Source organism: Rhinatrema bivittatum, chromosome 7 (genome assembly GCF_901001135.1).
Source record: "Rhinatrema bivittatum chromosome 7, aRhiBiv1.1, whole genome shotgun sequence".
Classification (NCBI taxonomy): Eukaryota; Metazoa; Chordata; class Amphibia; order Gymnophiona; family Rhinatrematidae; genus Rhinatrema; species Rhinatrema bivittatum.
The window spans coordinates 215220656-215244268 of record NC_042621.1 but is presented as its reverse complement, the minus strand read 5'-3'; the positions used below and the strand labels follow the sequence as shown (position 1 = coordinate 215244268).

The 23613-nt window shown below is 41.8% G+C and overlaps 2 protein-coding genes across 3 annotated transcripts in view; one reads left to right on the top strand and one right to left on the bottom strand.

Moving 5' to 3' along the window:
• The window catches only part of PTEN (phosphatase and tensin homolog), a 251174-nt gene extending 230560 nt beyond the window's left edge, over positions 1 to 20614 (bottom strand). Inside the window, exon 1 of the mRNA XM_029609813.1 lies at positions 19861 to 20614. Coding sequence (XP_029465673.1) covers positions 19861 to 19939 — 79 coding nt within the window. The 5' untranslated portion in view covers positions 19940 to 20614. The remainder of the gene's footprint in view (positions 1 to 19860) is intronic.
• A 260-nt stretch (positions 20615 to 20874) lies between these two features.
• ATAD1 (ATPase family AAA domain containing 1) overlaps positions 20875 to 23613 on the top strand; it is a 143438-nt gene continuing 140699 nt past the window's right edge. Inside the window, exon 1 of one of the 2 annotated variants that reach the window (XM_029609808.1) lies at positions 20875 to 21078. In XM_029609808.1, coding sequence (XP_029465668.1) covers positions 20943 to 21078 — 136 coding nt within the window. In that variant the 5' untranslated portion in view covers positions 20875 to 20942. Of the gene's footprint in view, positions 21079 to 21197; positions 21344 to 23613 lie in introns of those variants that run through there. The other variant, XM_029609810.1, reaches the window with a different exon arrangement.

The window sequence follows — 23613 nt, the reverse complement described above, 5'->3', positions numbered from 1 at the left end:
ATCTGGTGTGACATACATTGGCATGCCATCTGCTGCATTTTCTCTCTTTCCCCCCAATCTGTCCTCCACACACACTGTGCACATCCGCATACATGCCCGGTTGCCACAAGCTTTGCTCTCTCCCCCCAGTTTGTCCTTCACATGCTGTGCACATGCACAAACATGCCCCGAAACTACGCAGCTCGTACACATGATCCACCAGTGCGCCATCAGTTGCTATCACTGCATCGGTCAAGCGGGAAATGGAGAGGTGCGTCTTATCTACTGGTATGTCTTATCTACAGATTTTGCATGCAAACGTCCTGTTCAGGTGCAACATACACCTGAAAATACGGTACTTGAAAACATTTATATTATTCATTTTTGTCTCTTTGCAAATTTCTTCTCAAATTCTCTCTTAGCTTGCTTTACATCTAATTTGCCAATGCCTATGCTCTTCCCTATTTTCCTCATTAGGACCTGCTTTAATTTTTTTTTTTTTTTTTTATAAAGGATTCCCTTTTGGAATTCTAGAAAGCTTGAGATAAACTCAGAGAATCCTTAATTGTGAAGAAATGAAAGATTTGATGTACCAGAAAATAAACTAGGCAGACTGTATAGGCCTCGTCTTTAAGGTGAATTTTAAAAGCCTGGTGCATGCCAAAACCGGGAGATATGGGCACCAGTCAGGTCAGCACAAAGCAAGCGGATTTTAAAAGCCATCCACGTATGCACATATTTGCCGCTATGCGCACAAATGAAAAGTTCCAAAACAAAGGGTAGGGTGTGGGCACGGTCTGGGCATTTCTGGATTTCACACTGAAATCTTCACGCAAATACTTATGTGCACAGGCGCACGCCAGAGTTCCCTGCCGTTTATGTAACCTTACTTCCTCTATCAGTGGCGTGCAAGTAATAAAATAAATAGGCAGATCGGTGGGGTTTTAAGGGTCAGGACTAATAGGGGAGAAGGGAGGCTATTAAACTAGTGGCGGTTGGAAATTCTATTCCTTACCTGGGCGAACTGGGAATGAACTGGTAAAACTGGTAACGGAGTTGGTGCATGTCTTTTAAAATCCCCCACTTGCATGGTAGAAGCAACATTTGCACACATAAGCATGCGGCCACTTAAAATCGCGTGCACAATTACATGCAGTCAGGCTATTTTATGACATGTGCATGCTATAAAATTGCTGCATCCCTGTGCACGGACTGAACATGCACGCACGTGCCTGTTTAAAAGTTATTGTTTATCTGCTGTTAGATTTATGCGTTGTCTATGTAATATAAAAATGTCTCACAAAAACAGCAAAATACATATCTACTAAGGCAATAGCCAAGAGTGAGCATGTTAAACAAGAACTATCAAGGCAATTTTTCTTTAAATGGTTCCATTCTTTAAAAAGCAGTTTCATTTAAAGAAACCTCCAGTATCTGACTTCCTCCTCTTTTTATTATAGCATGAACTAGTAAAGAGCAGTCATTTCAAATGCAACCAACAGGTGCTCCAGTACATCATGCAAATTAAAAGGGAAGGAATATTATAGGCCCAAAATATTGAATGTTTTTTTTTTATAAAGTATTTTGTTAGTATTACTGTTTTAAAGTTGACCTAAGAAGCATAAATCAATATTTTGGAAAGGTAATTTTATGATCCACCAAATTTCAGCATCTTGGTACAAAATGAGATATACATGAAATAGTGCCAGTCACAAAATAAATATTGGCTGAAAAACATGATAACTTAATATACTATGTATCAGGACTGCAGTTGGTGTGGAGGAGTAGCCAAGTGGTTAGAGCAGAGGGCTGCTCTTGTGACCTTGATAAAGTCACTTCACCCTCCATGGCCTCAAGTACAAAACTTAGGGCCTGATTTACTAAGGTTTTTCTCTCATTCTGTGTCTAAGGGATAAATGCTTTAGTAAATGAGGCCCTTAGAGATTGTGAGCCCTCTAGGGATAAGGAAATACCTCTAGTTCCTGAATGTATTCTGCTTTGAAATGCCTAAAAAAAGTGGAATATAAATCTTGATTTCTCATTTAAAAAATTCCTTCACAAATAACCGTATGCTGTTAAAACTAATTGTTTACAAGAAATTATTGCACTAACCTGTCCTCAATTTCCAACATCCTGCAAAGCTCAGTAAAAGTGAGCCTGATGTTGGGATGTCTTGGCATTGCTTGGCAGCATTATGCACTAGGGATGTGAATCGGGCTTCGGATGATTGAAAATATCGTCGATATTTTCAAAATAGTCAGAAATCGGGGACTCTCCCAAAACAATAGGAAAACCCCACGATATTGATCGTGGGGCTTCCCTTATCGTTTTGGGGGAGGGCGGGAAAAACAGCACACAAAAATAACCCCTAAACCCACCCCGACCCTTTAAAAGTAGCCCCTTAGCTTCCCCCACCCTCCTGACCCCCCCCCAAACCTTTTTACAGGTACCTGGTGGTCCAGTGGGGGCCCCGGGAGCGATCTCCCGCTCCGGGCCGTCCTCCAGCTACCGGGCCGTCTTTTGCCCTTACCTTGTGACAGGGTATCTGTGCCATTGGCCGGATCCTGTCACATGGTAGGAGCACTGGATGGCCGGCGCCATCTTGTGCTCCTACCATGTGACAGGGGCTGAATGGCAATGGCACCGGTAGCCCTTGTGACATAGTAAGGGCAAGGCTATCGGCGCCATTTTGGTTCCTGGCACCCCACGGCACGAATGCAGGAGATCGCTCTTGGACCCCCGCTAGACCCCCAGGGACTTTTGGCCAGCTTGGGGGGGCCTCCTGACCCCAACAAAACTTGCCAAAAGTCCAGCGGGGGTCCGGGAGCGACCTCCTGCACTCGGGCCATACTGCCAGTATTCAAAATGGCGCCGCCGTTAGCCTTTGCCCTCATAGTGAGGGCAAAGGTAGCGCCGGCACCATTTTGAATACTGAAGGCTTTGCCCTCATAGTGAGGGCAAAGCCTTCAGTATTCAGTGAGGCCTCAGTATGCAGTGAGGCTTTGCCCTCATAGTAAGGGCAAAGGTAGCACCGGCGCCATTTTGAATACTGGCAATACGGCCCGAGTGCAGGAGGTCGCTCCCGGACCCCCGCTGGACTTTTGGCAAGTCTTGTGGGGGTCAGGAGGCCCCCCCAAGCTGGCCAAAAGTCCCTGGGGGTCCGGGAGCGATCTCCTGCACTCGTGCCGTCGGGGGCAAGGAACCAAAATGGCGCCGATAGCCTTGCCCTTACTATGTCACAGGGGCTACCGGTGCCATTGGTCAACCCCTGTCACATGGTAGGCGCACAAGATGGCGCCGGCCATCCAGTGCTCCTACCATGTGACAGGATCCAGCCAATGGCACGGATACCCTGTCACAAGGTAAGGGCAAAGGACGGCCCGGTAGCCGGAGGACGGCCCGGAGCGGGAGATCACTCCCGGGACCCCCACTGGACCACCAGGTACCTGTAAAAAGGTTTTGGGGGGGGGGGGGGGGGCGGGGGGGGGTTTGTTTATCGGCTGGGCAGCCGATAAACAAAACGCGAACGGGCCCGATGGGAAAAAAACCACATGTGAATCTGAACCGGAATTTGAACCGATTCCGGTTCCGATTCACATCTCTATTATGCACTCCTCAGAGGAGACACTTGACAATGAGAATGTGAATAATTTTTCTGGTCATTTTCTATCAGTTTAACACAGCAATTTAGTAATGTGGCTAATTATTCCAAACTTTCAATTTCTGTCACTTTTATACTTCAATTCAAGAGACCTGAAGTTTTGAAAATAATATTTGAGGCTTGAGTTCTCACATATCACTTTGACAATTTCTGGGTCTAATGATGGGTTTTGGGTTTTTTTTTAAGACTTAAGATATTTAAGACACAACCACTGCTGGCTCGAGGAAATGCCACGTTTCCGTACTTCCAACCGCCCTTGCGGGTACCCTCCATATCCCATCCCTCAAAACTGCTCACCATGCCCTTATCAGACAAAGAGCTTTCTCCACTGCTGGCCCATCCCTCTGGAATTCCCTACCTTCCAATCTCCGTCTAGAGCCCTCCCTACGTAATTTCAAAAAAGGAATCAAGACATGGCTTTTCAAACAGGCCTACCCTGATTCGAACCAAACCTAGCCAAATATCTAATTTTCACACCTTTATGCTTGCCGTTAATTCCCTTCGCCTTTCCCGCTTCTCATAGTACAGTCTCCTGCCCCCCTTCCCTCCCACTAGAACCCAGCATTGTTACTTTGTAAGATTGTATATGTTACTTGTGTTTCTTATGTACATATCCTGTGATGTTTTTGTAGTCACATAATAAGGTTATTCTCCATCTCTCCTACCATCACCCTTGACTGCCTCCCTACTCCCCCTACCCCCATCCCTGTCCTCCCACCTCTCCCCCTGCTTACCCCTCCATGCTTCCCCCGTCCACAAGATTTATGAATAATTGTGAATAATTACCTAAGATTAACCCACAGCCGAGCTTAATCTAGCTGATTTTGTATCACTGTCTTTGGTTTTCATTGTTTTCAATGACTGTTTTAGCACTCTTCAGTTGATATCGTTTTAAAATATCTTTCCTGTCCTCCAGCTCCCAAGTTTTTCGCTCCGTTTGATGTAACTTTTACCTTCTATATAGTTGTTAATTGGTTTCCCCTGTTCTATTGTAAACCGGTACGATAAGACCGCGTCTTGAGTATCGGTATAGTAAAAGAATTTAAATCAATAAATAAAATAAATCTCTCCCCATATCACTGTTCCTATTTAATTTTCTTCGCTAGCTCTTCATTCTCTCTCTGCCTCTTCCACCTTCTCCTACTAGTCTGCTCCCCCTTCCCCCCACCCTGTTCATTGTATTTTTTCATCCTTTATAATTAATTGTAAACAGGCATATAAAAGTTTATAAATAAATATTTGTGAAAGATGGGGAATACTTTTTAGTTTGATCAGATCCATTTAAAAGAAAATCTTGGGAGATCATTCTTGGGCTGCCTAAGATATATTCAAACTTAACATGCAACAATGTCATTGCCTTTATGAGACTGTACATAGCAGCACCCAGTTTTATAGTTCCTAAAAGTATTCAAAACTAGTATCACATGAGCAATTAATGAAAAAATAAGGACAGATAATTCTATTTTAGAAACAAAGTGAATTCCCTAAAAATGTTACTGTTCTTGTTTTAAGATTCTTTATCAGAAATCGTTTGAACTATATCTTTTTTCCTGGATGTTCAGTTATTTGCAAACATTTAGGTACCTCTGGTCACACCAATAGATCTAAGTGAGCAGAGGATGAAACAACCTAAACTGCAGTGCTTGGCTGAATTTCAACTGGCCCCCAGCAATGGTAGAAAGAGCTTGATCTGGCTTGCGGTGGCAGCAGTGGGAGTGCATTCTGCCACCACCACCAACTAAGATACTTTTAAGTCAGAAGTGCAAATATCAGCACATCACAGCAACACGGGCAGGGCATGCTGGTGCAAAATCATAGTTGACTAGCCATGTTATGTATCAGCTGCCGTTTGTGCAGGTGGAGCCACTTGAGCCAAAGGAGAGAAGATGAAGCACAGCCATAAGAACATAAGAAAATGCCATACTGGGTCAGACCAAGGGTCCATCAAGCCCAGCATCCTGTTTCCAACAGTGGCCAATCCAGGCCATAAGAACCTGGCAAGTACCCAAAAACTAAGTCTATTCCATGTAACCATTGCTAATGGCAGTGGCTATTCTCTAAGTGAACTTAATAGCAGGTAATGGACTTCTCCTCCAAGAACTTATCCAATCCTTTTTTTAAACACAGCTATACTAACTGCACGAACCACATTCTCTGGCAACAAATTCCAGAGTTTAATTGTGCGTTGAGTAAAAAAGAACTTTCTCCGATTAGTTTTAAATGTGCCCCATGCTAACTTCATGGAGTGTCCCCTAGTCTTTCTACTATCCGAAAGAGTAAATAACCGATTCACATCTACCCGTTCTAGACCTCTCATGATTTTAAACACCTCTATCATATCCCCCCTCAGTCGTCTCTTCTCCAAGCTGAAAAGTCCTAACCTCTTTAGTCTTTCCTCATAGGGGAGTTGTTCCATTCCCCTTATCATTTTTGTAGCCCTTCTCTGTACCTTCTCCATCGCAATTATATCTTTTTTGAGATGCGGCGACCAGAATTGTACACAGTATTCAAGGTGCGGTCTCACCATGGAGCGATACAGAGGCATTATGACATTTTCCATTTTATTCATCATTCCTTTTCTAATAATTCCCAACATTCTGTTTGCTTTTTTGACTGCCGCAGCACACTGAACCGACGATTTCAATGTGTTATCCACTATGACACCTAGATCTCTTTCTTGGGTTGTAGCACCTAATATGGAACCCAACATCGTGTAATTATAGCATGGGTTATTTTTCCCTATATGCATCACCTTGCACTTATCCACATTAAATTTCATCTGCCATTTGGATGCCCAATTTTCCAGTCTCACAAGGTCTTCCTGCAATTTATCACAATCTGCTTGTGATTTAACTACTCTGAACAATTTTGTGTCATCTGCAAATTTGATTATCTCACTCGTCGTATTTCTTTCCAGATCATTTATAACACTGGCTTGTTAGGAGTGACACTCAAACAGATTTGAAAGTACTGGCAATGATATTGACTGCACAGTTGAATTCGGTATTACCAGATTTGGTCCATATTGATCAATCTGGTTTCATTCCGGGGAGACAGGCATCAGATAATATTTGTAAAATTGTAAATTTGATTAGAACAGAGAAAGAGGAAAAAAACAGCAGTGATGCTCATAGTGGATGCCAAGAAGACACTTGACTATGTACATTAAACAAATTCCCAAAGTACTGGGCAAAATTGGTTAGGGCCCTAAATTTCTAAAAAGGCTGAGAGCAATGTACTCTTCCCCCGAAGCATGCATTAAAGTGAATAGTACTTACTTTTCTATTTGTGAGCTGGGAAGAGAGACCAGGCAAGGGCATCCACTGTCACCACTGTTATTTGCTTTGGTCATGGAGCTATTTGTGGGGAAAATTAGGCAAAATGGTGACATACATGGTATAGCTGTTGATCAATCCCAGTTGAAGATCTTTTTATTTGTGCATGATTGTCTGTTTACCATTGAGAATCCCTCCTGTCTCTGCCTATTGTGGTTAAGGAATTGGAAACGTTTAGTCAAATCTCTGGGTTTAAAGTGAATATGGGGACATCAGAATTATTGAGTTTAAGGCTGGATGATTCTCAAGTATCGCAATTAAGGACTGCATTTCCTTTTAATTGGGCTAAAGGAAGTATTAGGTGATCAACTGGGAGCTAATTGGCAAAAATTATTCCAGTTAAATTATTAACAACTATGATAGAAAAAGCTACTAAGGAGTTGGAGTTATGGTCTTTACATCATTTTGACTAGGCCGTTTAGCAGCGATCAAAATGACTGCTCTATTTAGATGGCTTTATGTTTTTCAAACCTTGCCTATTGAAGTACCTGATGGATTTCTGAAACTTTTACATAAAAGGGTGTTTCAATATATTTGGCAAAAGAGACCTCCAAGGACAGCTAGATGGATTCTGTGTAGGGACAAAGCTAAGGGAGGGTTGGCAATTCCTGACTTTCATTATTACTATGTAACAACATAATTGAAAGCTGTATTTCATTGGTTTACTAAAAAATAAAGTTAAACAAAGGGTATATATATCAAGCAGGGGGAGTTATCTGAGGAGTTCTTGTACTCTGTAATATGGGCATATTCCAAGGGAGCCATTTCACGTAAAATAGATAATCCCTTTACAGCATTAACTTTAAAAATATGGGCTAAGCAAAAGCTGAGACTAACTGGACATCTTACGTACTCTCCATTAATGCCAGTGGGTATTTATGTAGATGAATTATGCACATCAGATTCCTCCCTATATTTCTAATGGTGGAATCACAAGGGATTATAGTATTGCAAACTTTTTTCTCAAGGTAAATTTCTCAGCTTTGCTGCTTTATTGGACAAGTATCAGTTACCTTTTACTGAACATTTTAGATATGTGCAATTAGTTTACTGTTTATCACAGAACTGGATTAAGAATCAGGTTTCTAGAGTTTTTACTGATTTTGAAGATTGTGGGTAAAATATATTGGCCGAGGACTGCTTTCTAAATTATATAAATTGTTAGCGCCTTTGTTGAGAGGTAAGCAGCGGTATTACTTGAATGGGAAAAGGATGGGGGGAGGCACTGGGTGTAGATGTGTGGGAAGACTGTTATATGCAATAGCTAAAAGTTCCATTTCTTCAGCCATAGTTGAATCTAATTAACAATTTACGCATCAATAGTTTTTGACACCTGGTAAAATTTGTAAGATTTACTCAAATTATCCGTCTGCATGTTGACGGCAATGTAATGCTGAAGAAACGTTTTTTCATATCTGGTGGTGATGTCCAGGTATAATGTCTTATAGAGCTGACAGCGAAAACCAGATATGGATAGTGGTTCTTGGGACTCCCAACTGCACTGCCATTTCTTCAGAGCTGTGGGGGAGAGGGGCCATGGGCATCGTCCCCCAAGGATGCAGGCTTTGTAGGAACAGAGTGCAGAATGCTTTAATTATAACCCAGATACCAAGTCAGAAGGATCTCTCCTTGGATTAGAATCTCCATGGGGTATTTTGGTCATACCACGAACCTGGCACGTTGCAAGAGAGAGAAGTGAGAGATCTGGGGGTAGGGGGAAAGGATGAGAAAGAAGACTTAAGAAAGGGAGCATGGAGGGCGCAAGTGAGAGTGCACCACACAAACTCACACACACAAAACCATCCTGCCATCCATTCACACTCCACTCTCCTCTCCCCTCTGCCTACATCCCTAGGCATGCAGATACTGGGGAAATGGGGGAGGCAGGGGGCAAATTTGCTGTGGGTGTGGAAGGGTTGCCAACTTTGGAGAAGTCTAGAAATATTGCTCACACTATCTGCCATATCTCTGTACCTCCCTGGAAATCCTTTCCCCTGCCTCCCCCAGCATTTCAAAATCATTGAAAGGGCCAGGTATGGTCCCTCACCCCAAAACCTTTTCAGCAAACTACTGAGGGCCCCCCCCCTTCAGCTCAAACCCCAAGGTGGATCCCCTCCACCCCCACCCTTCTTAGTGATTTGAAATGTCCTATTGGCCCTTTATTGAAAGCTACATGGTACAAAGTTAAACATAACACAACAAAAGAGCCAATACAAATTTGTGAATAATCCCCAAATATTCAGACGCTATGACTGGTAGTAAATAGTATCTTATATTATCATGACCTTCATAATTGAAGCCTATTATGAAGGTCATGATAATATAAGATACTATTTACTACCAGTCATAGCGTCTGAATATTTGGGGATTATTCAAAAATGTGTATTGGCTCTTTTGTTGTGTTATATTTGATCTCCGATACAGTTTGGAACAAAATCGGTTCATATCCTCACTTTGATCACCTCTTAGTTGATCACAAGAACCGCCCTTACAGGCACCCTCCACACCCCATCCCTCAAATCAGCGCACTCATCTCTCACCAGAGGGAGAGCCTTCTCCGTCGCTGGTCCCACCCTCTGGAACTCCCTCCCCACCTTCCTACGCCTAGAGACTTCACTTCACAAATTCAAGAAAGGAATCAAGACATGGCTTTTCCGACAGGCCTACCCCGATACAAATCAAACTTAAATTTCCTACCTTTTCAGCTCCTACCGGCTCGACCTTCTACCCCCGTACCCCCTCCCCGCCCAACTCACCCTCTGCCCCTCTACTACCCTTCATGTTACCCCAGTTACCCCTGTTTCCCCCATACCGCCTCTAATTCCTTCTAACCACCCCCAAATCACGTTATATTGAAGTGATTACCATCGTTCAGATAATACAGCCAGTATCTCAATACCTCCTTAGCTCTACATAAGTTGATCATAACTGTACATATTGTCAACTGTATATAGTTTTCCTCTAGTTTGTTTCTTACTTCTTCTATCAGTTCTGCCTTTCCCATCCCCCTATCCCCTCCCTCTCCCACCCACCCCCCCCCCGTCTCCTCCTTCCCCACCCTCCTCCCTTGTTTTATTGCTCTATTGTTTTATTGTCCTATTGTTTTATTGTAACTATCCTCCTTGAGTTCATTGTAAACCGGCATGATGTGCTTCACGAATGTCGGTAAATAAAAGTTAATAAATAAATAAATAAATATTGCAAAATTACTAGATATTTGCCAATTGATTCATTACTACTTTAAGAAAAGTTAATAAAGCCCAAAAACTTGACTGAGGATATGCTTACAGCAGTTAGTGTAGTTGGGTTTAAAAAAGGTTTGGATAAATTCCTGGAGAATTAACCATCAATCAAGTTGGCTTAGGCATTAGCCACTGCTATTACTGGCATTAGTAGCATGGGATCTAATTAATGTTTGGATTCTTGCCAGATACTTGTAACCTGGATTGGCCACTGTTAGAAACAGGATGCTGGGCTTGATGGACCCTCAGGGTCTGACCCAGTATTGCAGCTTATGTTCTCAGGCCCTCAATTAGTCAACTCTCAGTTTGTGATGTTCTGTCTTCTTTCAATAACCATAGCCTCTTTGTCTACTTTCAACAAGCAACAGCAGTCTTGAGCATTTGAAAATGAAGCAGGGGGGAGGCTATTTAAAAAAACAAAACAAAACAAAAACACACCTCCAAATGTTTTCTGCTAACAATTTCAAGCTTCGGAAAGATGGTTAAGAAAAAGAAGTTACATGGAACAGTTGAAATCAAGACATGATCTGGAAGACCAAGAAAAATCGGACAGAAGTGCCCCAAAATTGGTGAGATCTGAAAAACAGAACCCAAATGGGTTGCTGAAAAGCTGAGCTAATGCTGGAGTAGCTGTCCGCAGATGCACAGTAAGTACATCACTGCTTACACAACAATGATCATTGGAGTGTTGTCAGAAACCATTCCTATAACACCATCATAAAAGTAATTGTCTTAAGTATGCAAAACAAATCCTTGATAAGCCTGAAACTTACTGGAACAAAGTACTTTGCTCTGATGAAACGAAAACTGAACTGTTCAGCCACAACTACACAAGGTACATTTGGAAAGGGTAAAGCATTTGAAGAAAAGAGCACCTTACCAAGTACTAGTGTAACCGTTTGGGGTTGTGTAGCAGTCAGTGGCCCAGGAGATATTTTGCAGGTGGAAGGAATAGTGGATTCTACTAAATATCAACATTATTTCAACAAAAAAATAAATAAATTAGCCACTAGCCAGAAAAATTAAAAACAGCAGTAAAAAAAACAAAACACACTACAACAGTGGTGGATTTGTAGTTGTTGAAACAAGCATTATAAACTGAAACAAGGAGAAAGTATATTCTTACAATGGATGTATGGGACTAGCAATTCTTGTACCCTGGGCAACGTCTAATGACTAAAGCCTGTGCACCTTTTCTCTTCGCCTAGCTGACACCCTCTCCCACCTAGGTGTCTACTGTTATCTCTGGCTATCAATAGTTCTCTGTACTGTCATCTATTCTGGGATCCCTTGCCACCGATGAGAACTCCAGCTGACTCTTAAATTCCAAATATTAGAACAAGGACATGAGGATACCCCTGCTATACCTGAATGTACAAGCTTCCACTTGGAAGTAGAAACAGGAAACAGACAGATGGACATAAGGTGTTTTCCATTATTTTAATACAAGAATACTTAATAAAAATTAAATGAAACCAATATACCCCCCCCCCAGCTACAGGAAATTCACTACCCTTCCCCCTCTCCCAAAACAACAAAAAAAAAAAAACCCTGCAACTTCAACTCAATGCAAAAAGTGTTCTGACAAGCATCTGCCTCACCAAGATGAAAAATTTTGAGAAGAACGTGATGTCTTCAAAAGTACGCTTCTTTCTGTTTTCTTTAGATCTGTCTTTTTGTAAGTGATATCAGTCAATCCTACGGAAAAACATATTATCCTAGGTGTCAAGAAGTATGATGCAGCAGCCTTTGAACTGATTGATAGTTTGTAAATTGACAATTGTTTGTAACAGGATATTAAGACCTTGCATAAAGGAATTGTAGACTCTAAATGGCGATTGGTTGCAAATGTTTCTACAATGCAATTATGAATCAATCAACAGGAAAATGTTTTTGATTCACAGAAATGTGTTCATATGACTAATTCAGCACAGATTTTAAACTGGCTGTTTCACATCACTTTACCTTTTTAAATTGAGACAGGAACTATGCATTTTTAAGTTATGCATTATGTTTGTACGTAAGTATTCCGCTTCACCTTTAAAATGTACATGTCAGGCAAAAATTCCATGAAGCTGAGATGTCATATTTTAAAGAGAAGCCAGCACCTACAGGAAAATCTCTCATAGGTTTAAATGCTCATCGTTGTGCCCTTTATTTTACTATCGGGCCGATACAGTAAAAGTCGTGGGAGAGCGGGCGAGCGCACAGGCCACTCTCCTGTGCGCGCGATTCAGTAAAAAAAAAAAAAAATATTCAAATTAGGGCCCGTGGTAATAAGAGGCGCTAGGGACACTAGCACGTCCCTAGCACCTGTTTTTTGACAGGAGCAGCGGCTGTCAGCGAGTTTGACATCCGACGCTCAATTTTGCCGGCGTCCGGTTTCCGAACCCGTGGCTGTCGGTGGATTTGAGAAACAACGCCGGCAAAATTGAGCGTCTGGTTTTCAACCCGCAAGCCGATTTTAATTTTTTTTTAATTTTTAATTATTTTTAACTTTTGGGACCTCTGACTTAATATCGCCATGATATTAAGTCGGAGGGTGTACAGAAAAGCAGTTTTTACTGCTTTCTGTGCACTTTCCTGGTGCTGGCAGAAATTAACGCCTTCCTTTGGGAATAACTAATAGGGCCATCAACATGCATTTGCATGTTGCGGGTGCTATTAGTTTCGGGGGAGTTGGACGTGTGTTTTCTACGCGCTATTACCCCTTACTGAATAAGGGGTAAAGCTAGCGTGTCGAAAACACACGTCCAAACGCGGTTAACACTGCGCTCCGCCAGAGCACACTGTACTATAACAGCCTTACTGTGATTAAAACATGTTGGGGGGGGGAAAAAAAATCTGAGAATGGACAGAAACTCTTCAAAACAACATGAATGATACTATACACTATCATGGGTGAGACCAGCTCAGGACCAATTTGGATTCCAACTATTGAGACCACCCAGAGCTAGGAACACTTGAAGACAACACTTGCTGGGAGAGAGCGCACCCAATTAAGAGATAAGTTGCAAGCTCTGCAGAGACAGCTTCCCAAGCACAGTGTTTAAGCAAGCAGTAGGACTGCAGTACAGTGTACTAAAGGAAAAAGCCTTAAGTTCACAAGTCAAGGACCTCTAGTACCCTATTTTAAATTCCTATGTTCTCTGTCACAGAGCTACCAGCCATTCAGAAATGCACAGTACATGAAATTAATTCAGCAGTATGCGGAGGACACGTCTTCATTACTGATACTGGTCTACAGGAGGAGGCGGGGGCATCACAAGGGCCCACTAGGAAAGGAAAACAAAACACAGAAATCAAAGCTGCAACAGCAAGCAACATGGGATGCCTGTGCTATGTCTATCAAACAAAAGCAGGTGAGCTCATGGGAAATAGGACACTTCCAAGAACAGTTGCCCTAACAGAAATAAAGGCAGAAAAGGCCCTGTAAGCTTAAGGTAGTAACTGCCACTCTGTGCAGGTTACTCCCATGTTTCTCTCGAGGGTAGTAACTGTCACTCTGTGCAGTTATTCCCAAGCCTTATGATAATCCATAGAAATTGAAGCTAGCAACATTTCTAACTGGGTGATGAGCTTTCTTGAAAATTCAGACAGTGCTGCCTGACGTGCTTTGCTTATGAATTTGGTCGTAGAAGCAGGCCTCTGCTTTTTCCCTTATGTCTGCGTATCAGTATCCCGGACCATAAAAGTCAGAGCCCTCTTGATTATTGTCTGAATCCAATTCCCCTTTTCACCTGCCATCGAAGTGGGGAGCAATACTGCAGTTGCCTTAAAAGCATCAAGGCGTATCGGTTAAGGTTAGCAATCTCCATGTCTTCTGCTAAAAGTAGTAACTGCCACACTAGCAGTTTACCCCCCATGCACGCTTTCTTCATTTCCTTTAGGACTTGGCCGTAGAAGCAGTCATGTGCTTTTCCCTTATATATCTGCATATCAGTATCCTAGACCATGGGATACGGTTGTTGTCTGAATCCAATTCCTCTTTTCCCCCTCTGCCGTCTAAGTGGGGAACAATGTTGCAGTTGCATTAAAAACATAAAGGCATATTGGTTAAGGGGTAGTAATCAACATGTCTGCTGCTAAAGGTAGTAACTGCTGCACCAGCCAAGTTACCCCCCCTGCATGCTTTTCTCATTTCCACCTTCTATCCTTTAGGGATCCACAGTGTATCCCAAGCCCCTTGGAATTCTTTCACTGTTTTCGTCTTCACCACCTTCTCCAGAAGGACATTCCAGGCATCCTCCACCCTCTCTGTGAAGAAATATTTCCTGATATTGGTTCTGAGTCGCCCATCCTGGAGTTTCATTTCGTGACCCCTAATTCTATTGTTTTCTTTCCAAGGTTCAAAGTTCGTGCATCATTAAAACTTTTTAGGTATCTGAAGGTTTGTACTGTATCTCCCTCGCACTTCCTCTCTTCCAGAGTATACATATTCAGATCCTTCAACCTCTCCTCATAGGTCTTCCGAAACAAACCTCACAACCATTTTGGGCGCCAGAACTGAAGTGAGGCCTCACCAAGGACCTGTACAAGGTCATTATCACCTCATTTTCTTACTACTTATTCCTCTCTCTATGCAGACCAGCATTCTTCTTGTCATATTGCTTCGCCATCTTCAGATCACCACACACTATTAACCCAAGATCCCCCTTCTTTGTCTGTGCACAAGTCTTTCACTCCCCATCATATATAGATCTTTTGGTGCAAAACAAATTCAGAGAAAAAGAGTAGGGATTGCTCAAATTACAGGATCTCTTAAATTTAATGATGAAGCGCATCTTTTTCCTCAAAAATGAAACAGAAATGAGACTGCAGAAACATAACAATTCTATATTGTCTGCCCATCAACACAAAATACTCAGGTCAACAATCCCAACCACCCCCTTAGAGATCCTCTGAGCTTGGACTCATGCTTTCTTGAATTCAGATACTGTCCTTATCTCCATCCATCCACTAGAAGGCTTTTCTATGCATTCACCACCCTCTCTGTAAAGGATTATTTCCTTAGATTGCTCCCAAGTCTACCAAATTTCATTCTCATCCCATGACCTCTTGTTTCAGAGCCTCCTTTCTGTTGATACCCTGAAGATAATTAAAATGTCTCTATTATATCTCTATCCCATCATTCCTCTGGGGTACAGATTTAGATTTTTAAGTCTGTCCCCTATATGCTTTAAAACAAAGAGCACAAACCATCTTAGCAGCCACCCTCTAGACTGACAGCATCCTGTTTAAATGAGTCAAAACAGCCAAATACACTAATTACAATAGCAGCAAATAACTAGAATTTCATATCAATGAAATTAACAGCATTCATTTTTCACAAGTCCATAAATTCAAACTTAGGCCGAAAAAGGGGACGGGGTGGCAGGCCTGCGAAAGGCTGCAGCCATTCGCAACGCTGCGGTGAGATTTCGCCGGCCGCAGTGCGGCCAGCTGCAGCCTTTCACACAAATAGCGCCACCGTAAAAGGTAGTGCTATTCGCTGCACTACTGCCGATGAGAATGTTCCTCAGATTATCGCCAGCAGCGGTGCCGTGGCAGACTCCTCCCCTCCCGGTCATTTACATCCTATGGCACGCGAAAAGGCCTTAACGCACATGATAAACCTTTAAAAAAATAACCCCCTTAACTTGGAAGATTCTTACTTATTTAAATTTTAGAGTTCTGCAGTTGTTCCACTTTACCAAAGTTAATATAAAACATACTAGCTCTACGACTATGTAGGCATTATATAAAGATAACTGCACTATTGCTTCTATTTAGTTTGTCCTTGATTACCCAAGATCACTGCAGCTTACAATAAATAATGAAAAGTATAAATTGTTTTAAGTAAAACTAACACTACAACAGAAATAATCGTCTGCAAAATATACTGCAAACTGCTAACTTTCAGTCACTCAAGAAAAAGACCAGAGTGGAAAAGCAGCAGGCTGTGAACCAGGGAGGCCAGGTTCAAATCCCACTGATGCTTCTTGTGACTTCGAGCAAGTCACTTCATTATTTAATGTTTGGGTACTTGCCAGGTACTTGTGACTTGGAATGGCCACTGGGGAAACAGGATACTCTGCTTGATGGACCCTTGGTCTGAAGTAGTATGGCGTATCTTATGCTCATCCTCCATTGCTTCAGACACAAACTTGGAGGTCTATTTACTAAAGCTTAAATAGGGCCCTTAGATTATAAAACCTCTAATACAGGAAAATGCCCTCTGTACCTGAATATTACTTGCCTTGATTCACCCCATAAGAATCAGGTGCTTGTGTTTGTTTTCTACAGCCAGAAAACTGGCCAGGCCATGTTCAATATGAGATGTGGTTCTCCCATTTGTAGGCAAGCTTTAAGAGTCTGAAAATGCAAACAATGGAAAAAGTTTGCAAAAAGCCTCAACCTTTTCTAAACTATTGCATGAAATCACAATACTGTTTGAAAACACTTTATATTACAACTATGCCTAAAATTAGTGCACACAACTCCAAAATATAATTAGATTTAAAGTTTTATATTAGAACACAGGTAGCAGCATTTCAATTTCAAAATAAATGCCAGCAAAATTATTTTCTTAAGTAGCTTTACAATAACCATTTCAACTGATATGGATAGCTACTACTCTCCTACATTTAAAATAAACTATGTAGTCTCTAAGTAACAATAGCAATTTTATGTATACAAATCTTAACTGCTTAGCAATAAAATGCATAAAACTAAAAAATACTATTACTTTATTGAACAAAGCTTATACTACATAAATGATGAAAATATTTTTAAAAAATGACAAAGTAGATCCCATGCTGTCTTAAAGAGGTTATTTTGGAATGCAGGTATTCAGTCAAACTATTCAGTCAAACTCCTTTCGCACCTTTACATTCAACACTGCAACCTTGCGGTTCATACACTAGAAGAAATCAAGGAATCATAGCTTATCAGGTGTGTGACAAGTACAAAAAAAGTGATCTTGATTGTGAACTTACATAACCTCTGCTTACAGCTTCTGGAATTAAATTACTAACTGACCACACAAAAATTACAGATGTAGCAGATTAACAATTACAAAAGTCAAAATTATAAAATGTAATTTGTTAGATAAATTTGTTTAGAATACATACTAATCTCTGTTCCAACCAGTTTAGTTGAACTGGTCATTGATACTAGGACCCTGCTGGCTTCATGTGAGAGCATGTAGATGATTCAATATGTAAACACATACAAAGCAGGAAAGCATCAAAAATATTTTGGATAGGGCCATATTGTTACCTTACTCTTCATATATAGGGAACTTCATTTTCAGTTTTTCTTGGGAATTTCAATGTTATAACAAAAAAAAAAAAAAATCAATGGAAAAATAACATAGGAAAATAATCAGTAAAAAAGTTATTTTCTACTACTTTATTATAACTGAAATTACCTGGAAAAACAAAATAAATGAAAATGAAGGTCCTTATTCTATGTTAAAAAATAAAACAAAGCAACCATAGCTTACTGGAGAGAACATGTAACTATCAAAATTAAATTTGCATTCTTAATTGTACATGTCTATGGCTATTTAAACAAGCAAATTTAAAAATATCAAATTAGACACCTTAAAAATGTCAACATGTTAAACTGTTAGTACCATCTACCTAAACTATTTTCTGATGAAATGAACCTGCTTTCCATACATTTTAGTCTCAAAGAATTACTATAAAAACTGCAGACTAATCAAAACTAAAGCAAAAGAAAATAAAAACATAAAATGATTTAGTTTTACAAATGCAGTTATGAGGGAAATATGACCCTATTGTAATTAGCAGTCAAAACCAGAGCCAAAACCAGAGCCTAACTAAAATATATTTTTAAATATGGATGCTATTTCTGATGTCATCTACTAGGTTACATAAAACCTTTCCAACCCAACTACTCTTATAATAGAACATAAATGCAGATAAAAATGTCTCAGCTACTGCAATAACAGAAACACTTTTCAGTTAAGTTAGCTCTGTCTACAAAGCCCCAATACAAAAGTAAGAAAATGGTAATTTTACAGTATACCATCGACTTCACAAGGCCTTAGGAGCAAGAGGATAAATACAGAAGTTTTGACTAATCAATGTTTTCAACAATTCATATCCTAGCAATTTTTACAGTGAAAATGTCATCTGCACTCATCTCTTAAGAATACCTCCTTAAGAAAGAGGAAATATATTTAAAAAAAAAAACCCACTGACGTGGACCTTTAACCAGCATATATCAAAAAAGAGAAACTAGATTTTGTGGGGTTTTTTTTTTTTTTTACTTACTTTGTGAAGTTTCAGACATTGTCACAGGATTTAAAATAAATGTGCTCAGAAATTATTCATTTATTTTAACCCATCAGAAACATAATCAATACATACTTCGACCAATCATATATATATTCTTTTTAAATGCATTTAAAAATACAATACTCAACAAGCTGTTCTAGTAGCCGAGATTTTGGCAATATGAGATGAAAAATTACAATTCACATAGCTGAATTATTCAGTTTTAAAACACAAGTCATACACTGCATTCGGCTGAGAAAAACCTAACGGTCATTTTAATCAATCACTAGGCCTATACATTTCTCTTTCCTGGTAGCTAATTCATATCAAATAGATTCTCATGTTATGAATGTGCCAAAATGTTAGCAGCGTGATGACTTAAAAATACTAAGATTTAAATCAGACATAAAATAAATTTTATTTTTCAGATATGTACAACTGAGCCAAATATCTAGTTAAAATATGGATTCACCAAAATAAGGCAAGTGACAAGAAAGCTAAACCAAGTATGAACTACAGGTGCTATATTACTTTTTATTTCAAGCACTACATTTGGTCTTACAACCACAATTTGATGCAAAAAAAACAAAAAAAAAACCCAGATACAGCAAAGTACTCTTAGTATATGCAACCTAAAATGCCTGCTCAACATGCATTACCAACAAATATTTCATAAATACTAAAAGGCCAATAACCAGTGCATGATAAAAAGCTATTTTCGCACACAAAGATCGCATACAATTTCTAAGCCCTTAAAATGCATTTTTTAAATATTAGCTCCAATAATCTGCCTTCTAAAACTATCTTTTTTTAAAAACTCCTGAGCTGTCAAATTTGGCGATAACCATCCACTTATGTGCTATCAAGGAAACAAAAAAAAAAATCACTGCAAGGTTCTGATGCAACACTTGTACGTGCAACACTAATTTTCATTTTTATCTGAGCCATATCCGTAATTTAAGGCCTAGGTCAAGAATGCCAATAGCTCTCAAACTTCACATGTACAGCCCTTCATTTTAGGGCTTAGCAGGTGACACTACGTTTTTAATCATTACAACGACAAGATCTTGGATTTTAAAATACACTAGTCTCGGAGCTCGCTTACAACTAGATGCATGCGAGACTCCCTAAACTGACAGCTCAAGCTGCTCAGACTTTCCGTTTAGACGAACACACCCTAAAACCCATATCAACGCGGCCTAAACCATGCAAAAATTAAAAAAAAAATAGAACATAAGCAAAATGTAGATTTAACCAAAATAAAATTAAAGCACTACCATCCAGTAGCAATCCAGAAATACCAATGTGAAGCAACCATATCCATCCAAGGAAAGAAACCATGAGCAAAAAAGGGATACAAGTCAAGTCTAAATCGAATCCATCCTCTTGATATCTCCTTTTGTTTCTGCTAACGATTTCTTTGATGATGGCAGTCATGTCTGGGAGGCTGGAACTAGTTCCTCTGCGGTGCGACGACGGCGGCGGCGCGGCTCCCCGGCCTGGGTGCACACGGCGCCTGTGTTTCAGCCCGAGGCCCGGCCTGGGAGGGCGGAGAATTCCAACAGCCGCTTCTTCCAGCAGCACGCTCCGGCCGCCCGAGCCTCGGCCTCTCCTGCTGCCGCCACCGTCACCACCGCCGCCGTCGCCGTCTTTAAAGCTAAAGAAGCGGAGAGGAGCCCTTCCTCAGCCGCTCGCGCAGCACCCCCAGGCAAAGGGGGAATAGTGGGGTGGTAGGAGGTTGGGAGGGGGGGGAGCGTGCAACTGCGGCTCACGCACCAAGACACCAGAGCAAAAAAATTATAATATTAATAATTATTTTAAAATCCGCGGAGCTTCAACGCTCCCACTGCTACTTCTTCTTTGCTTCCTCCACCGCCGCCAGCCAATACCGCCTTCCGCGCGCGACACAGATGAAAATGTGCCGAAAGCCTGCAGAGCGGGCGCTGGGGTAAGAGGGGCCGCGCGCCGCTCATCTCCCTCACACCGACACCCCGACTTCCATCATGGCTTCCGCGAGCCGCACAGAGAAAGAAAAATCGAAAGCGCCACCAGCGCGATCCCTCCGCCGGCCTACAAACGAGTTCCGCCACATCATTCTCCCGCCTCCTTACAAACCGCTACCCCAATCTCTAGCTTTCCCCTCCCCACGCCTCCTTCACGTCCCAACGGCTCCCCTCCACTTTCGCTCCCTGACTTTTTCTGTTTTAGACAGAGAGAGAGGAGGGAGGCTATGAAGGGAAGTTGGGTTTTTTTTTTTTTTTTAAAGACCAGATGTAAAAGTTCACAGCGCAGCGATACTATGAACGTTTATAGGGACTATTTGCCTTATCCCGAGTCACGTGGACGAGAACTGGGGAAGTTTGTGAACATTAATTGTGCTTCCAATGCGCTGTTTGCTTGTATACTGGGCATTATTTTGACAGCACTGGAGGCGTGCGCGATGCTCCTAGCTGACCAAAGTGGCCGCTCACGGTGTGCGTTCCTGCTTAGAAACACCTACAGATGGGCTTTGGGTGCGCAGGGCCCGGATTTCCAATGCTGGCGTGGGGCCCAACAACTTGGTAAAAAGTGCGATGGTAAGCGTGGAAGTGCACAACAGTCAGGGAGGTAGAAAAAGGCTAACGTATCTATATCCATAGCGGGCTTGGCCAGTCCCGAGGCCGCCCGTATTTAAGGGTATTGTGCAGCAGAGTGTTCTAATGCGCAGGTAGCAGCAAAAAGGTTCGGGCATGGCGTCTGTGCGCCCCCTACTGGCCTCGCAGCTCCTGTTGAGCCTACAGTCTCTTCCAGCCGCTTCCTGACCAGGTGCATGCGAATGCAGGGGCAAAGTCCGGATGCTTGGTAGGTCAACTGGCGCTGAGCCCGCCCCGCACCTCGGCAGGTTTTGTCAGTAGCGCGTCAAGGACAGGAGACGGCTCCCGCGTAGCGGTGATAGAGAAACCAGTAACATCCATTTCAGTTGTCGGTGCTCTGTTGACTGCTCTGTTATCTGTTCTTCCTCCTGCGCTCATATTGCGTTCGTGTTTGTTTTGTTGTTACACATCTACTTTGCGTAATCTGAAGATCGAAGAGTATAGGGGGGAAGGATCGAGCAGGTCACCCTGGCTAGGGTCTCGTGATCATCGCCTAAGTTTTTGCAGCAGGAGCCGTCTATGGGAGGGGGAAAGCACCTAGGTGATTCTCATTTCACTTCACGTGGTTTTGGTTTTCAGATAAGAGAAAATTCGTTTATTCTGCTGAAAACAAGCCTGTCGAGCTGCTCGCTGAAAACGTTTTCAAATAAATAAATAAAATGTAAACACTTGTATCATTCCAAAATTTGCTGAATGTCACTGCTTGAGTGAGAACATGTTATCGGGGTGACGCTGCTGTCTACAGGTTAGCGGGTTCCAATGAAGGCATAACATTGTAGAGGTACTCTACCTAATGGACATATATGTGGATACATTTACAGGTATATAAACAAAATTGAGTTTCTGTATGTTATATGTGTAACCCCATCTTTGGGAAGCTACTAACCACCAATGGGGGCCCATAAAAGAATATTAGTCTCTGGGGCTGGTTATTCTGGCTAGTTCTTTTACACACTCTCTTTTTTCCCAAGGCCCAAGTCCTTTATTGGTGGGGGGAAAGAGAGTCTCTTTCAGGGCTGGTGTGACAGGGATGGCTAGGGTACTCTTCCCTGGGGAGGTACACTGAATTTTCACACTGTAGGTGCGGTAAGTGTAAATAACCACACAGGAAGCTTTGGTTTAGAGTCCAAATATAGCCTTTACTGATGGTAATCAGATGGAATAGCACAAATAACAAAGTCCTCAGTACCACAGCAATTCTCAGAATACAATCTTTTCCCCTCAATCTGTGTAGGGGTCTCTATCACCAGGATTGAGAAACACTTTCCAAGGAGTGGAGATGTTGAGGCTCCCATGTGGGTAGGGTATCCTTTACTGGGACAAGAAAAATCCCTCCAATCTGGCAAAAACAAAAAAAAACACAGTCTCTACACAGACATTCCAAATCCTCTCTAACCAGGGGATGAAGGCTCCAATAGAGAGTCCTTGGATGTAACTTGAAGATCTTATTGTTAGTTGACTTTTTTCTTTCGCTTGAGTTATTTGAACTTTTCTCAAATCCCACAATGGAAGGGATCCACTTAGAACATGCAGCTTGAGATGTTCCTCCAAAAGGACAAGAAGAGGCGCAGGCAAACCCTCCCAGCGCTTTCAACAAAAAGGTCCTTTACCCGAGAACCAGGGGCAGATTGGCCTATCAGGGGATCGGGCATCCCCCAGTGGGCCAGTCGCTCCAATCACATGGTTTTTCCTGCCCTGACAAGAAACCTGCGGAGCAGCAGCAGAGCCCATCCTGCCGTGGCCCTAGAGGTCCTGCACGGCCACAGCAGAGCCCTTCCTGCCACAGCCCAAAGAGAGGCCCTCCCCCCACCACTTTGCAGGAGCCTTTTTCCACCTCCCTTCCAGCATTGAGGAGCAGCAGCTGTTTGAAAACTATATATGTGTGTGCTTGTGTGTATGAGAGAAGACTGCATATGTGTGTGTGTGTGTGCGCGCAATAGAGCCTGCATGTGTATGAAAGTCGACAGAACCTGTGTATGTGTGAGAGACTGCGTATGTATGATAGTGCCTGTATGTGTCTGTAAGAGCCTGAGACTATGTGTGTGTGTGTGTGTGTGTGACAGCATATATGTGAGTGAGAGCCTGTATGTGTGACAGCATGTGTGTGTGTTTGGGGAGGGAGCGAGAGGTAGATTGTGAGGCCCCCTCCTCCAATCCACAACAATCTATGGGTAACTGGAAATCAAAAGATCCCAGTTATGGAGAGCTGGAAATTTTTTATCCTATTAATTTAAATTTTGTTTTAATTATTGGGTGGTGTTTGATGCCGTTTTGAAATATTTTATTTTATTTTTTTAATTTTCCAATATTATATATTTTTAATCATTTGATGTTCTGTTCATTGGCTGCTTTTAAATATTTATTCTTATGAGTATGGTTTTACTATTATGATTGATGGTTTATATATCTTGACTTTATTGTTTAATGAGGAATGGTGATGCTTCTGTTTTTCCATCGATGCACCACACACGGAGTCTG